The sequence below is a fragment of the Macrosteles quadrilineatus genome, unplaced genomic scaffold (genome assembly GCF_028750875.1).
Source record: "Macrosteles quadrilineatus isolate MER2022 unplaced genomic scaffold, UCM_ALF_1.0 Scaffold_10__1_contigs__length_6754688, whole genome shotgun sequence".
Taxonomy (NCBI): Eukaryota; Metazoa; Arthropoda; class Insecta; order Hemiptera; family Cicadellidae; genus Macrosteles; species Macrosteles quadrilineatus.
In genome coordinates, this window is record NW_026542603.1 from 99,436 (window position 1) to 113,839 (window position 14,404).

Here is a 14,404-nt window from a genome sequence, read left to right on the forward strand (position 1 = left end):
TTTGTTTTTGTATTAAACAGATTTTCGTACCAATATTAGTAAGAAAATAACACATTATCTTTATGGAGTTTTATTCCTAACCCCTTTTCGTCATTCACCTATTCATCAACAATTGATACTGATACTGAAGGTCTAACGTCTAACGCATTGCGATTCACGGAAGAAGATGACTACAGTAGATACGGCTACAAATCCTACACACATAGAATTATTCAATTTTCAAGGTAAGTACCCATTTTTAGTTTAGTTTATTAATTACTCTTGAAATAACTTAATTTTAAACCACTTTTACTTTATCAAAAATTGATTAAAAACTCATAAAGTGTATTATACTTAAGGAACTACTTTTTCATTGAAAACGTCATGACATGGAGAACAGACGACGAAACGAAAGGCAAAACTACAGAAGAGTGACGACGCTTGGTTTTATCCACTGAGCTAAAAATATAACTGGAGGCACTGCCATGGCAGAAGTCTGTCAAAAGCGTGTCGCTGATTTTGTTAGGTTGGTATAGCAGTGAGTTTTTTTTATCCAATAACATGGCTTCTTATAACTCACACCTCACGCAAACATGGCGGCTGGCGACACGCATCTTTGACATTCAGTGCTACCTCCAGTTAGAATTATAGCTCAGTGGTTTTTTCCAAGGACAAAAAAGTTGGTTATTTTTGTGACGCGATTTGTTATAAAGGACATTCATTATACCTGTTTATGGATCAGCTGAAGAAAATGGTACTGTATTGTTAGTTCTGTCCGGTGCACTGTAGAGGTTGTGTTTGGTTTACAATTTGTTTCTTCTTATATTTGTCATTTAAAACCTCGTTTAACCAAATAAAACTATCTAATCATCAACAATAACTCATCCCCTAAACAGTAAAGCACAAATAATAAACCTTAACCCTAGAATCATTAAAATAAAGTTTCGTCAGCACTAGCGCCCAGTGTCACTGGACATGAACTAGATACAAAAAAAGCTTCCAAATTTACAATGGGAAGAGAAGTCTACTTGTGTCGGTTAGTCTATGGTAGTAACCTTTACTTTTTATTTTTATGTTAATAAACAAACGAGGTTTTAGGGACCCGTCAAATATTATACATCTATTATAATATTCATATCACTATCTATAATAGTTAACATAACCTTTAATGGAAACGAAAAGTAACAACAGTTTATGGATATGTGCTTGTTATAAAACATATACTTCAATTGAATGGACAAACTTCCTCTTTGTCCTTTGTCGTCTGTGGACTCCCTCTGGACTGTAACCCGACTGACTGAAGTGATTTAAAAAAAATCAGTCTGCGCCAGCAGGCAGCCTGTTTTGTGTTATTTCATGTTCTTCTCAATACTAATACTATACTATTCATTCACATTTCAAACTCATAACGAAATGCCGGTTCCCTGTAAATTAGTTAAGTTAAAGTGTCTTGTGTTATTCTGACTGTGTTAGCTTTAGTTTCTAGGATTTTAGATAGGACATTGTGATATATTACTGTTGAAATATGGAGGAATTTGATGTGGACGACCCTTCCCTGCTACCGAGTACAAGTAGTACTAGTACTAGGCCTAGTAATAGTAATAGGCCTACTTCCGACTCAAGCCTAGGCCTAGGCCGAACTAAACGTCAGATTGCTGTCGTTTGGAAATATTTCCAAAGAAGTGGCTTGAATCCTGCTGAAGGTAAATGTAATAAGTGTAGTGACGTTTTAAAGCTCAAAACTGGCTCGACCACTTCGATGATACAACATTTAGAGGGGAAGCACCCTGATATCTACAAAGAGTACATTAATGAGCAAAAACAATCTGAAAACAAAAAGTTGACAAAACAGCCGAAACTTTCCAATTTTAAGCAACCTAAGATTAATGATCTATTGACTAGTGGGGAAACGCTTCAAGCGAAGAAATTTCTTGCCTGCTGAACGACAATGGCATAACCGACAGTGAGTGTTATGAGCTCAAGACCCGTTTCAAAGACTACAAGTCATTTAAAGTGTGTGTTCCTGCGGACCTTGAATCCAAAATCCGTGACCCTAACCTATGGCCTGCTGGAATATTAGTAAGAGCCTATCTTCCATCCAGACGTGAAAATAGTGAAAAGTCGTCTTTTTTAGGCAGAACCTTTTATCGAACTGTGGTGAGATAGTGGAAGAGAAGACTGTGGTTTTAGGTTCATCTAGGCCTACTCCCCAATCTAACATCTCAATTAGGCCTAACCTAAACCTGTCAGCGAATAGGCCTAGGCCATTGCAAGTTGGTGCTAAAAAGCCTGTTAGTGTAAATAAGCCTGTTATAAAACCAGTTACTGTAAATATAGCTTCTCTAAACGTTCAATGTCTTAGAACTAAAGTTGAGCTCTTGTCCCTCTTTGTGGAGGAAAACAACTGCGACATTCTGTGTATCTCGGAGCATTGGTTGAACGCTGAAGAATCAACTTATTATATGAACTTGGCTTGCCTACAACAAGTTAGTGCCTATTACCGTGAGGACCATAGAAATGGTGGTGTGGCTATTTATGCAAAATCCAATTTTACATGTAAATATATTGATTTAAACACTTTTTGCATTGAACTTGCCTTTGAAGCAACCGCTGTGGAAATAATTGACATCTCGACAACGTTGCTGTCTGTGTATAGGTCACCTGATGGCCTCTTTGAAACATTTATAACACAACTGGATTTGTGTCTTGACTATCTTAGTAAACTCCACTCAAGGCTGATTGTGTGTGGCGACTTCAACGTTCATCTGGAACGCCCTTCGAGAGAAGAATCCATCTTTGTGAACTTATTAAGAAGTTTTGATCTCCACATAACCTCAAGGGATCCGACCAGAAGAAGTGCTTGTCTGGACGCTATAGCTACCAACATAAACTCCTGGGACCATAGGACTGAGGTGGTTAAATCACTGGTGGTGGATCACGACGGAGCTGTGCTCATGTCATTGGTAGCAGACCAGGTAAGGACCCAACCTGCATGGTGTGATAATTATCTTATTAAAAAAAGAGTTATAGATAAGACCAACCTGCCTACTTTGTGCAAAGAGCTAGGGAAAGTAGACTGGGACTCAATCCAACATATTCAACATGCTGAATCTGCTTTTTCTGTCTTTTCTACAATGTACCAAGATAAATTTGATGAGATCTTTCCGTTAAAAGTTTGCAAATTCAAATCAACCTCTAACAAACCTAAGCCCCTAAATAGCAATAAGTCATGGTATACCCCTCAACTTGCAGCTATACGCTCTCATATGATCCTAGTTCATGATCATTATAAACTTGCCGATGATGATAATCTAAAAGCTCGCTACTTCCTACTCTATACTAAAATAAAACAGCACTATAGTTCAGAAGTTAGAAATGCAAAGAAGGCACACAATGTTAAAGTGATCTCAGAATCTACTAATGCCTGTAAAGCCGCGTGGGGGATTGTTAATGAACACCGCAAGCAAACTCCTGGCCCCATTGCTGTAGCGTCACCTGACGAATTCAACAACTTCTTTGTTAAAGTTGCAGATGACATAATCTCTGATTTACCTCTGTTACAGCATCAGGACCCCCTACACCAACTTGACGATTTTTCCTCGAACCATACACTAACACGTTGGAACAAGGTGAGTGAAAAACAAATTACTAGCATAGTCAAAGGCTTTAAAGACTCAAATTGCCAAGATGTTAATGGATTGTCAACCTCCATACTTAAAAGTACAATAAATGAAATAGTAAAACCACTAACTTTCCTGGTAAATTTATGTCTAAGCAATAGTGTTTTTCCGAACAGTCTTAAAATAGCTAGAACTATCCCAATCTTCAAAAAGGGTGACCCATCTATGCTGTCTAATTATAGGCCAATCTCCATATTACCAGTCTTCTCCAAAATCCTTGAGACGGTTATGAAAATCCAACTGATGGCCTACCTTGAAAATAATAACTTACTTTCTGAGGCTCAACACGGTTTTAGGAGCGGACGCTCTACGACCACTGCATTGACGTTTCTTGTTGAGAAAATCACGGAAGCCTTTGAACAAAGCGAGTCAGTCCTTCTGAGACTCTGCGACCTCAGCAAGGCCTTCGATGTCGTGAGTCATGATCTGCTAATAGCAAAACTTAGGAAGTATGGAGTTGGAGGTGCTGTCCTTGACACCTTGTCCTGCTACCTGGCCGACCGCAAGCAAGTTGTCTCCATAAATGGTGCTTCCTCTTGTATTAGAGACGTCCCATACGGAGTACCTCAGGGCTCGGTGCTAGGCCCAATCCTCTTCAGCTTGATGATTAACGACCTGTGGCTTAATGGATCCACCATGTTATTTGCAGACGACACCACCCTCATATCACAGGGGAAGGACATTGGACAGGTTCGGACGGAGGCTGACCACCTACTGGAACGGGCCAAAGACTGGTTCAACATGAACCGATTCAAGCTAAATGAGGACAAAACCCAATCGCTGCTGTGCACCCTAAAGTTTGATTCACATAAAGACGAAGCCGTGAAACTTCTTGGGTTTTGGCTTGACCCCAAGCTAAGTTGGAATACGCACATAGATAAGGTATGTACTAAACTCTCCAGAGTACTATGTCTTTTGAGGAAGCTCCGTTATGTCATCACAAAGCCTTATCTACTAAATGTGTACCATGCTCTTTTCCATAGCCATGTCACCTATGGCATAGCGATGTGGGGACACGCACCACTAACTCAGGACATTCTCCTCTTACAGAAGAAGGCTGTAAGAATTATTACATCCTCAGACTTTGATGAACACTGCAGGCCTCTCTTCATGGAGCTAGGAATACTAACGGTGCACAGCCAATATGTCCTAAGCAGTTTGCTACTCCTAAAAGACAACCTCCACCTTTTTGATATGAGGGAAAGCCAGCATAGCCATAACACTCGAAAGGCCCAGGACCTTGATCTGCCGCGGTGTAGGCTTAGCCACTCCATCAAAAGCTACCCTCGCTCAGCAATCAAGATCTTTAACACGCTGCCAAAAAGAGTGAGAGAGTTAGACAGGACTAAATTCAGGGCAGTACTGCAGGCCCATCTGGTAAAAAGACCCCTCTACTCTTTAGAGGAAATAAGGGAAGTGCCATTAAAAGTCAGCTGAAAACAGCACTACAGTAGGAAATCAAATCGCCACAGCCCAGTTAATAAATAGTTTGTTTAGTAAGAAGTTTGTAAATATTAGTTTTAAATAATATGTAAATAATTAGTATGTTAATGTGCCTATGACGCAATCTATCCGACATTGTCGGTCAAGGATTAAGGACACAAGTATCAAGTATCAAGTATCAAGTAAGAAAAGTGGCCACAACATCACCCAAAGGCAAAATTAATAACGAATTCCATCACTAGGTGGATGGCAAAAAGTTTACATCCTTATAGCCTTGTGCAGGAGGAAGGCTTTATTGATCTAATGAAATTAGTTGAGCCTAAATATAAGGTTCCATGCAGAACAACATTTTCGCGGAGCTTGATTCCAGAACTTTATTTATCAACAAAAAACAGAGTTGAGGAAGACATAAAAACTAATTTGGAAAAGGGTTTAAATTCAGTGGCCATTTCTTCAGATTTGTGGACATCGTCTGCCAATGATTCGTTTTTATAAGTAAACGCTCACTTTGTTGATGACAGCTTCAGTCTAAAGACTCACTGTTTGGCTAATGCGCACTTTCAAGACGAGCACAATGGAAGGAACATTGCCGGCAAATTAAAACAAATTGTTGAACAACAATATGGACTCAGGCCTCAAACAGTTCGTATATTCGGTTTGACGGACAACGCCTCAAACATGGTCTCTGCTACGACACTCGTTGAAGATTGGACCCACTTAAGATGCTTTGCCCATACCTTACAGCTAGCATTATATGATGCCAAGAAAGATGTGACTGGCATGTTAAAGATGCTCTCCAAGGCCAGAGCTATAGTCGGCCACTATAAACACAGTTCAACTGCCCAATCAAGACTAAATAAACTGCAACTGCAATTGGGACTGCAACCCCTCCATTTAGTACAGGACTGTGAAACTCGCTGGAACAGTGAGTTTCACATGCTGTCGCGGTTGATTGAATTAAAACAACCTCTCTCAGCAGATTTGGCAAATGTTGAAAAAATTGAAAATTTAAACTCAAATGAGTGGGAATTAGCTGAGGGGTATGTAATTATTCTCAAACCTCTGGAGAGTGCCACTACTGCAGCCTCTAGCAGTGCTCTTCCTACCCTGTCTTCAGTCTTGCCCATCCTCGATGGGATAAAAGCTGTTCTGAGAAACTACATTCAGGCTGGTAAGAAAGGACTGATGTTTGCTAGAGCCCTTGAAAAATCTATTAAGTCAAGATTTCCTGATGGACAATATTTAATGAAAAAAGAATATGTATTGGCAATGACCATTGATCCCCGGTATAAGACAGTAATCCTTGACGATGAACATAAAAGAGTAGCAAAAGACTTGCTTCAAAATGAAGCTGTCAGGCAACTAGAAAAATTAAAACAAAAAGAGTCTATGTCCAGTTCATCTACAGCAGCTACAGGGGAGGAAAGCTGTGAAACCCAGAAAGGTTTGTTTTAGTAATTTTGATTACTTTATTCTGTTTTGGCCTATACAAATATTATTTCAAATACAATAAAATTAAACTTTAATATAATTTTGACAATTAAATTTTTTTAACTAGTACGATTTAACTTTTACCACTTAAATGCATTAAGCGAAAAACATTGTATTACAATTACAATACACAATGTAGGCCTAATTAAATTTTGTTTCAATTAGGTTTAGCTATTTATTATTATTGTTATTTCACTTAAAGGATTTATTATTTACTGATAAAATATCGGCCCTAAAATGACTTCCACTCAGTATTAAGAAAGTTTCTGAAAAAGTAACTTATGTTTGGAGACCTATTGTGCACATATTTCATTTAGCTTTAATAAATGTTATTTTAGTTTGATAGGCCTATCTTTTTTTAGGTACCCAGGACCAGGACCAGGACCAGACTTTTTCTTTATGGCATCACTTCCAAAGCCGGTCCGGAACACCAACATGCGTAGTAACATCAGTAGCCATATCAAATCAAGTTGATGCTTTTCTATCTTCTCCCACAATAGACTTAAAGGAAGATCCATGCAAGTGGTGGAAGATGAATGCTTGCATGTATTCCTTCTTGGCACCTATAGCCAAAATGTACTTGGGTGTACCAGCGACTGAGGTTGAGAGTGAGCGAGTTTTTTCCAGTGCCGGAAACGTAGTAAATGAACGGCGTCGCAGATTGAAACAAGAACATATAAGTGAACTAGTGTTTTTGCACAGTAACATCTAACTTAGTTACCAATGTTACCACAACTTACTTAAATTTGTTATTTTATAGCCTTAGATGTTTTTTACGTGAGGCTAACTACATTTACCTAAACTTCCAGTGCAATTATCTTGTTTGTAATTCAAAGTAGGCCCATTATATTTGCCTATATTAAGTTTATTTGACTCTTTATGATTATTGATTCTAAGTCTTTGTTGTTTGCTTAGGCCTAAATGGCTACAATATCTTATTTCTTGTTCCTAATAGTGCAATTAGTTTTTTTTGTAATTCAAAGTAGGCCCATTATATTTGCCTATATTAAGTTTATTTGACTCTTTATGATTATTGATTCTAAGTCTTTGTTGTTTGCTTAGGCCTAAATGGCTACAATATCTTATTTCTTGTTCCTAATAGTGCAATTAGTTTTTTTTGTAATTCAAAGTAGGCCCATTATATTTGCCTATATTATTAAGTTTATTTGACTCTTTATGATTATTGATTCTAAGTCTTTGTTGTTTGCTTAGGCCTAAATGGCTACAATATCTTATTTCTTGTTCCTAATAGTGCAATGAATTTTTTTGTAATTCAAAGTAGGCCCATTATATTTGCCTATATTAAGTTTATTTGACTCTTTATGATTATTGATTCTAAGTCTTTGTTGTTTGCTTAGGCCTAAATGGCTACAATATCTTATCTCTTGTTCCTAATAGTGCAATTAGTTTTTTTTGTAATTCAAAGTAGGCCCATTATATTTGCCTATATTAAGTTTATTTGACTCTTTATGATTATTGATTCTAAGTCTTTGTTGTTTGCTTAGGCCTAAATGGCTACAATATCTTACTTCTTGTTCCTAATAGTGCAATTAGTTTTTTTTTTTGTAATTCAAAGTAGGCCTATTATATTTGCCTTTATTAAGTTGTTTTGACTCTATAAATATTGATTCCAAGTCTTTGTTGTTTGTTTAGGCCTATATGGCTACAATATCTTATTTCTCTTTACTAATACATGAACTGTCTTATTTAGGAACAACTTACCTTACATTGAGAGGATACACCAACTTTGTTCATTTTTCTCTTCAATTTAAAAATGTTAAGGCTTATTGCAGAAATTGGTCTACTGGTTTTAGCGCATTAACTTAAGATTTATCTAGACCACAATTCAAATCAAAGTTAAGCTAATTGATTCTGTTCTCGTCCCATGTTATTAATTAGGGTCTATTAAGGTTTAGGTGTTGAAGAACTACAATATGTATACTTTTTAGATATTGACTTGTACTTGTAGTGTGTATAAAATGTATTAACTCAAATTGAGTTATATTCTCTTTTTCTTTTTTCATTAATGTCAAATTCATTTTCATAATTTTACTCAACCAGTATTTATCATGTTGTTTTGGGTAGCCTACAAAATATTCCAATCAAGCCTAATATTGACTGGATATTAAATAACTGGAACTTATTTTGTAATTAAAGTCACTATTATTTGGCCTTTTTATGGTGGTAGACGAGATGACCAAGAAGAGGACAATGAAGTCCTGCAGATAGAAAACCATGTTTTCCAAAAAGTGAACAATTTCACCTACCTGGGAGTCTTATTAACAAATGATAATAATGAAGAACTGGAAATAACTAACAGACTCAATGCTGCAAACAGAAGCCTCCATGCATGTAACAAAATTTTGAGCTCAAAGCTGTTATCCCGCAATACTAAAGTAAGAGTTTATAAAACTATAATTAGACCGACACTAATGTATGGATCTGAGTGTTGGGTAATGAGCAAAAAATCAGAAAAACGTTTAGTAACTTTTGAAAACAAAATTCTTAGGAAAATATATGGCCCAACTAAAGAAGATGGATTCTGGAGAATTAGACATAATTTCGAAATAAGAGAGCTATATAAAGACCCAGATATAACAGCTGAGGTGAAAAGCAGACGCATTAGGTGGGCGGGTCATGTCCTCAGAAGAGAACATGGCACAACCTTAAGCAGTGTATTAAGGAACGACCCAGAAGGCAGAAGGCCACCAGGCAGGCCTAAACTGAGATGGAAGGACCAGGTGCGACGGGACTTGAGGAAGCTGGGTAGAAATGAAGACCAGGCGCAGGACAGAGAAGGCTGGAGGCAATGTGTAGGCGAGGCCAAGTACCACTTGGGGTACCTATGGCCACTGCAGTAAGTAAGTAAGTAAGTATTATTTGGCCTTATGAATCACTGTTATTGATTGCTAGATAATAGATATTGATATTATGAAAAGAAAGACTGTTTTACACTGTAAACAACTGTGTTCAAGGGTGTGTAACATAAATGTAGGCCAATACATTTATATTAAATGTATACGTGTACATTGTTTTATTACATGTATTTTCTGGTTTAATTCTTATTTCATTTAATCCATTACAGTACTTTTATTAATGCTATATAGTTCTCCATAGATATCTTATTGATATGGTATGGTAGGATGGATAGGATTAAAAATGCATATATATTAGAAAATATGTAGGTGAGGTTAGGTTCACACAAACCTGTCATGTAATAGGTTAACGTAAATGTGTACTGTTCTAAATAGAATTGGATACAAAAATCAGGTAAAAAAATAAAGAAAACAAAATTATTACTTAACATTGGGGGTATAGGACAACTTTATTTTATGAAAATGGACCTAATGCATTGCTTTTATTAAGTAAAATCACACTAAACAGGTACCTAGTAACTATATATATACTTACCAGTTGTTTTGAACATTGTTTTTAAGTGCTTGAATGAATTCAGCACTTACGTAATTACTCGCTCGAAATTACTCGATACTCGAAAAAATAACTAAATACTCGACTCGACTCGACTCGAACTAAAAAATCACTACTCGCACACCCCTAAATATTTGACAGTTAATAAAATATAATTAAGCTTACAAAGAGAAGCATTATATAAAAAGCTATATGAGGCCCCTTCACCTATTATGTGAACAATCTTTACATTTTGGTTCATCCTAGTTAAGAGTCAAAACTAAAAAAAAAATACTAACACTGAACTGAACCTCTGTAAATAAAGAATAGTTGCAGTTTTTTTAGTTATGATTGAGAAGTATTTTGATAATCAAAACTAAAACTCAAACATGGTAAAATTTCCTCCACCTACTATTGATGAACAGAAATCGCGCCAATGTATCCATCCATAAATCTTCACTAGTGACTTATCAGTTAAAAAATTATTAATTTATTTTCCGTTTCCCTCTCACAAGTAATTCCGTACAAAATTATACAGTAGAACCTCGATTAACCAGGTCAACTGGTGGCGATTAATCGATCAATTGGGTGGCGGATCAATCATAACCTCCATAAAAATACCAAGAAAATTAATTAATTGTGTTTCTTTAGTCCTATGTGTTGAAATGCATTGTATATTTAACTATTTCTGACCATTATTTATATGCAATAGGCTCCCACATGATTGTTTTTGAAACATCACAGTTCATTTGCCAAATTAAAATGGAAGCATAACAAAGAAATATCAGTCGATAACTTCAAGGTCAAGCTATACTCTTGCACTGACACTGACAGTCTGCTCCTCACACATCTATTTGCTGTATGCTATGTCACAATAGTAGCCGACATAATGCTTGTGATTGGGTAATAACTAATAAGTAACCATGACAACTTAGTAGCCTGTGGTTGGGTGATTAGTAACCATGGCAACTTGTTGAATGTGTGGATGAAGAGAAACCCAAGAAAGAATAGAAAAACAAAGAGAAAGAATAATCTATGTATTTATGGCTTTGCTATACCTTTATTTTATATTTACAAGTACTTTTTTTATTAGTTAGGGCCTAATAAATGTTTTTATCTACATTATTCTTATTGAATAAAAACACTCCTAAAATGGTTATAAAGATAACAACATAAAACTTCATTATTCTTTCTCTTTGTTCTTTTTATAGGGTTTTAGGTTTTGCTGAGTAATGGTGGCCAAAATCGCCATCTCAAACAGCTTCTCCTATAATAGGCAGAATTGTGATTCAGTGAACCTGTCGTTGGGAGAGTTTGCCAGAACAATCTCTTATCTTCCAACCCATGAGTTGGTCTTGAGAGTTTCCTCTGCTGTATTCCTAGACATATTTCCTGCTCCTAATCACACAAGTAGCAGTTTGATGGCCACACCCATCAATACCCTCTACAGCCCCGCTGCACTCATACCAGAACTGGAGAGTAGTGCAGCAGCACCTGCCTGATGCTCAATGACACTGAGCACAACAGGTCTCCATCACCCCGGCCCCAAGTTGCTATTCCCCAACTCTATGGCAATTTTAAGGCTTAGGCAGCTAAGTTTTGGAAAATTCATTGTAGGCTATATGTCAACTACCAAGTTAATAATTGAACAAAATTCAAGTTTTTTTTTTTCTTACAGAGACAGTGTCAGCCACACTTGACAGAAACGGTGAAAGATTCAGTGGAAGGAATCTGTCTGAAAATTTACCTCCTGTCTTGTGAATACGCCAAGAAGGTTCGGGAAAAACATTATGAACTGTTAAAGGATAATGGTATACCAGGTAACACTACTTGTTCATGTGTTCTTCTTATAGGTCTACAGATTTAATTAGGAGTTGTATAAGTAGCTTAGTTTTGATTTATATCCGACTTTACTACCAGCATACATAAGTTGACATAGCTTATGAAGTGGACCCAACTGTCCTTGATCACTGGACTTTTAATAAATGGTCCTGTGTAATGAAATTTTTGGTCTTAGTTTAAAATTATCGTGATATCAGTCCAGGGAGCTGAAGCCCCACTGGTCTGGGGCTGCTATAGGACCAGGACCTCTTCAGCCGTCAAGAGCCAGTAAACCAGTAACCAAGCTATACAGATCATCTCACTCCATTCTACACTCATCCTTCACTCATATTTGGGTTAAATACGGTACACACCTAGGTGGTGCCCCCATTTCAAATTGATAATAATGATCATATGCTATGCCCTAATGTCAGAAAAGACTGTTTTTTTAAAACTAGTGATGGGTTGATTCCAGAAATATGTGATTCCGGTTCTTTGAAATTGGTTCTGATTCCATCGATATCATAAGTTAAAAACTTTAAAAGTTATAAATTCTTTCAAACACTTGAAATAAAAACCATATTGTAAGTAAAGGAAGATAGCCTATTACGTTTTATCATTACTAGGGGTGTGCTTGCCTCGTTGTCACCCATGGTCACGGCAAAATACTGAATACCCTGCACAGTAACATAAACATTGTTATCTTCTCCTGCAATCTTTGTAAAAAATCATTAGCAAGCGAAAAAACAAAAAAAAAACTATCTATACATGGTAAAAGCCTGCCTAATTGATAACAAAATAATTAATTGACAGATAGAGTAGCAGCGTTTTGCGTTTTGAGCAGCAACGTAAAGGTCAGCATGTAAAGTTATGTGCTTGAGCGTCGCCGGCACCGGCATGATAATACCCCAATTGGATTATGGATTCCAAAATCATCACTACCTATTAGTTAATATCCATCATAGGTTTGTTGCTAATCTAATGGTGAATATCAATAAGGTGATTGTAATTGTGCTTTACACCATTACCTGGATTATTATTTAAAAAATTATTTTTAGAAACTCTTATTATTTCCTTATACAATTTATACAGTAAGCATTAAATTAAGCAGTCGGGAGATATCAGGAGTTCTTGAAGTACCGACACGAAAATACGGGAATTTTAAAAAGTCAGTTCTCTGGACACCCTGTAACAATGAGGATAAAGCACATTCATTGTGCCTAATTAATTTTGCACATTCCTGTTACCGATACTTAGACACCACTGCAACACCACAATACTTGTTCTAAAGATGTCTGTTGATTATAGAACCAACACCACCCCAGCACATGGCCAATGTTCGCAAGGTCTGGTGCTACCCTGTACAGTTCTCCACACCCTGTCCTAGACTACCGACCATCGACTACCTGCCTGAGAGAGACCAGCCGCTATTGAGGTTCCAGGGTGACACAGTCAGCATCAACACCACCCACTTGCACAAACTGGTAAAATACATAGGCTAGTTTGGATACCACTTTTAGCGTTTTGTCACTAGTCATTTGCCAAATAGGTTAAAAGCCCAAACATTCCGGATTTTTCAAGGAATTTTTCCAGACAAGAACATGTTAAAGTTGTTTGCTAGCTAAAAATTGAAACTGTTGCCCCCATTTTAGGGGCTCAATGAACAATGAAGACAAATTACTTGGAGGTCTGTGGTACAGAACAATTTAATGTTGGTATGATAGCTTATTTTGTACCTCGGTTCTTGGTACAAAATCAGTACAGTATGCAGTTACCAGTATTTTTGGCCGTTTTCTTCTCTTGTAATATTGGTTCTACAGTATTAGAACCGTTATTTTAAATTTTGATATGTTGTGTGTAATGAATTCAATATCATACTACTAAATTACAAACATAAAAAGTAAATGTATATTTTGATTTTGGAAAGATGTAGTCAACATAACACTTTCCTGTGTTTCCCTAGGAACAGCTGTACAGGTTCAGCTGTTTTGATGACAAGAAGTTTGAGCTGTTTCTGCCGCGGGTATGGTGTCTGCTCAAGAGATACAGCACGTTTGTTGGCCATAGTGAGGCGACGCAGGCAGCTCTACCGGTCACTGTGCTGGAGAGTCTAAACCGCATGTTTGGAGTGACATTTGAGTGCTTCGCCTCCCCGCTCAACTGCTACTTCCGCCAGTACTGCTCTGCGTTTGCAGACACAGACTCTTATTTTGGCTCCAGAGGGTTAGTGATGTTGGGATTGTTGTAACAATTGTAATCAATTACACACCTCAAACAGTATACATAAGCTACTGTTGTAACTAGGCCTATTTTATTTTTAACGTTGAATTTTAAATTTTTGAGAACAGTACAGTAAAACCACTTTCAACTGCATGTTAAACCAAATCCCAGGACCAATGATACCCTGATAGAGATAAAGTTAAGAAAACAACTGTTTATCAGGCTAATTTTAAGAAACATATTTTGTATGAAATTTTAATTTTAAGATTACAGTAAACTTACCTTACCTTACCTCCTTGGCCATTCAAACCTAAGTTGGTTTTTGGCCTCGCCAACAAGTTGCCTCCAGTGTTTTCTGTCTG

General features: G+C 36.9%; 1 protein-coding gene across 1 annotated transcript in view; it reads left to right on the plus strand.

Annotated features, from left to right (window-relative positions):
* The window catches only part of LOC129004691 (mRNA (2'-O-methyladenosine-N(6)-)-methyltransferase-like), a 57,686-nt gene that overhangs the window by 18,360 nt on the left and 24,922 nt on the right, over positions 1-14,404 (plus strand). Inside the window, exons 8-10 of the mRNA XM_054433252.1 lie at positions 11,680-11,821; positions 13,131-13,306; positions 13,786-14,045. Of these exons, the coding sequence (XP_054289227.1) occupies positions 11,680-11,821; positions 13,131-13,306; positions 13,786-14,045 (578 nt within the window). The remainder of the gene's footprint in view (positions 1-11,679; positions 11,822-13,130; positions 13,307-13,785; positions 14,046-14,404) is intronic.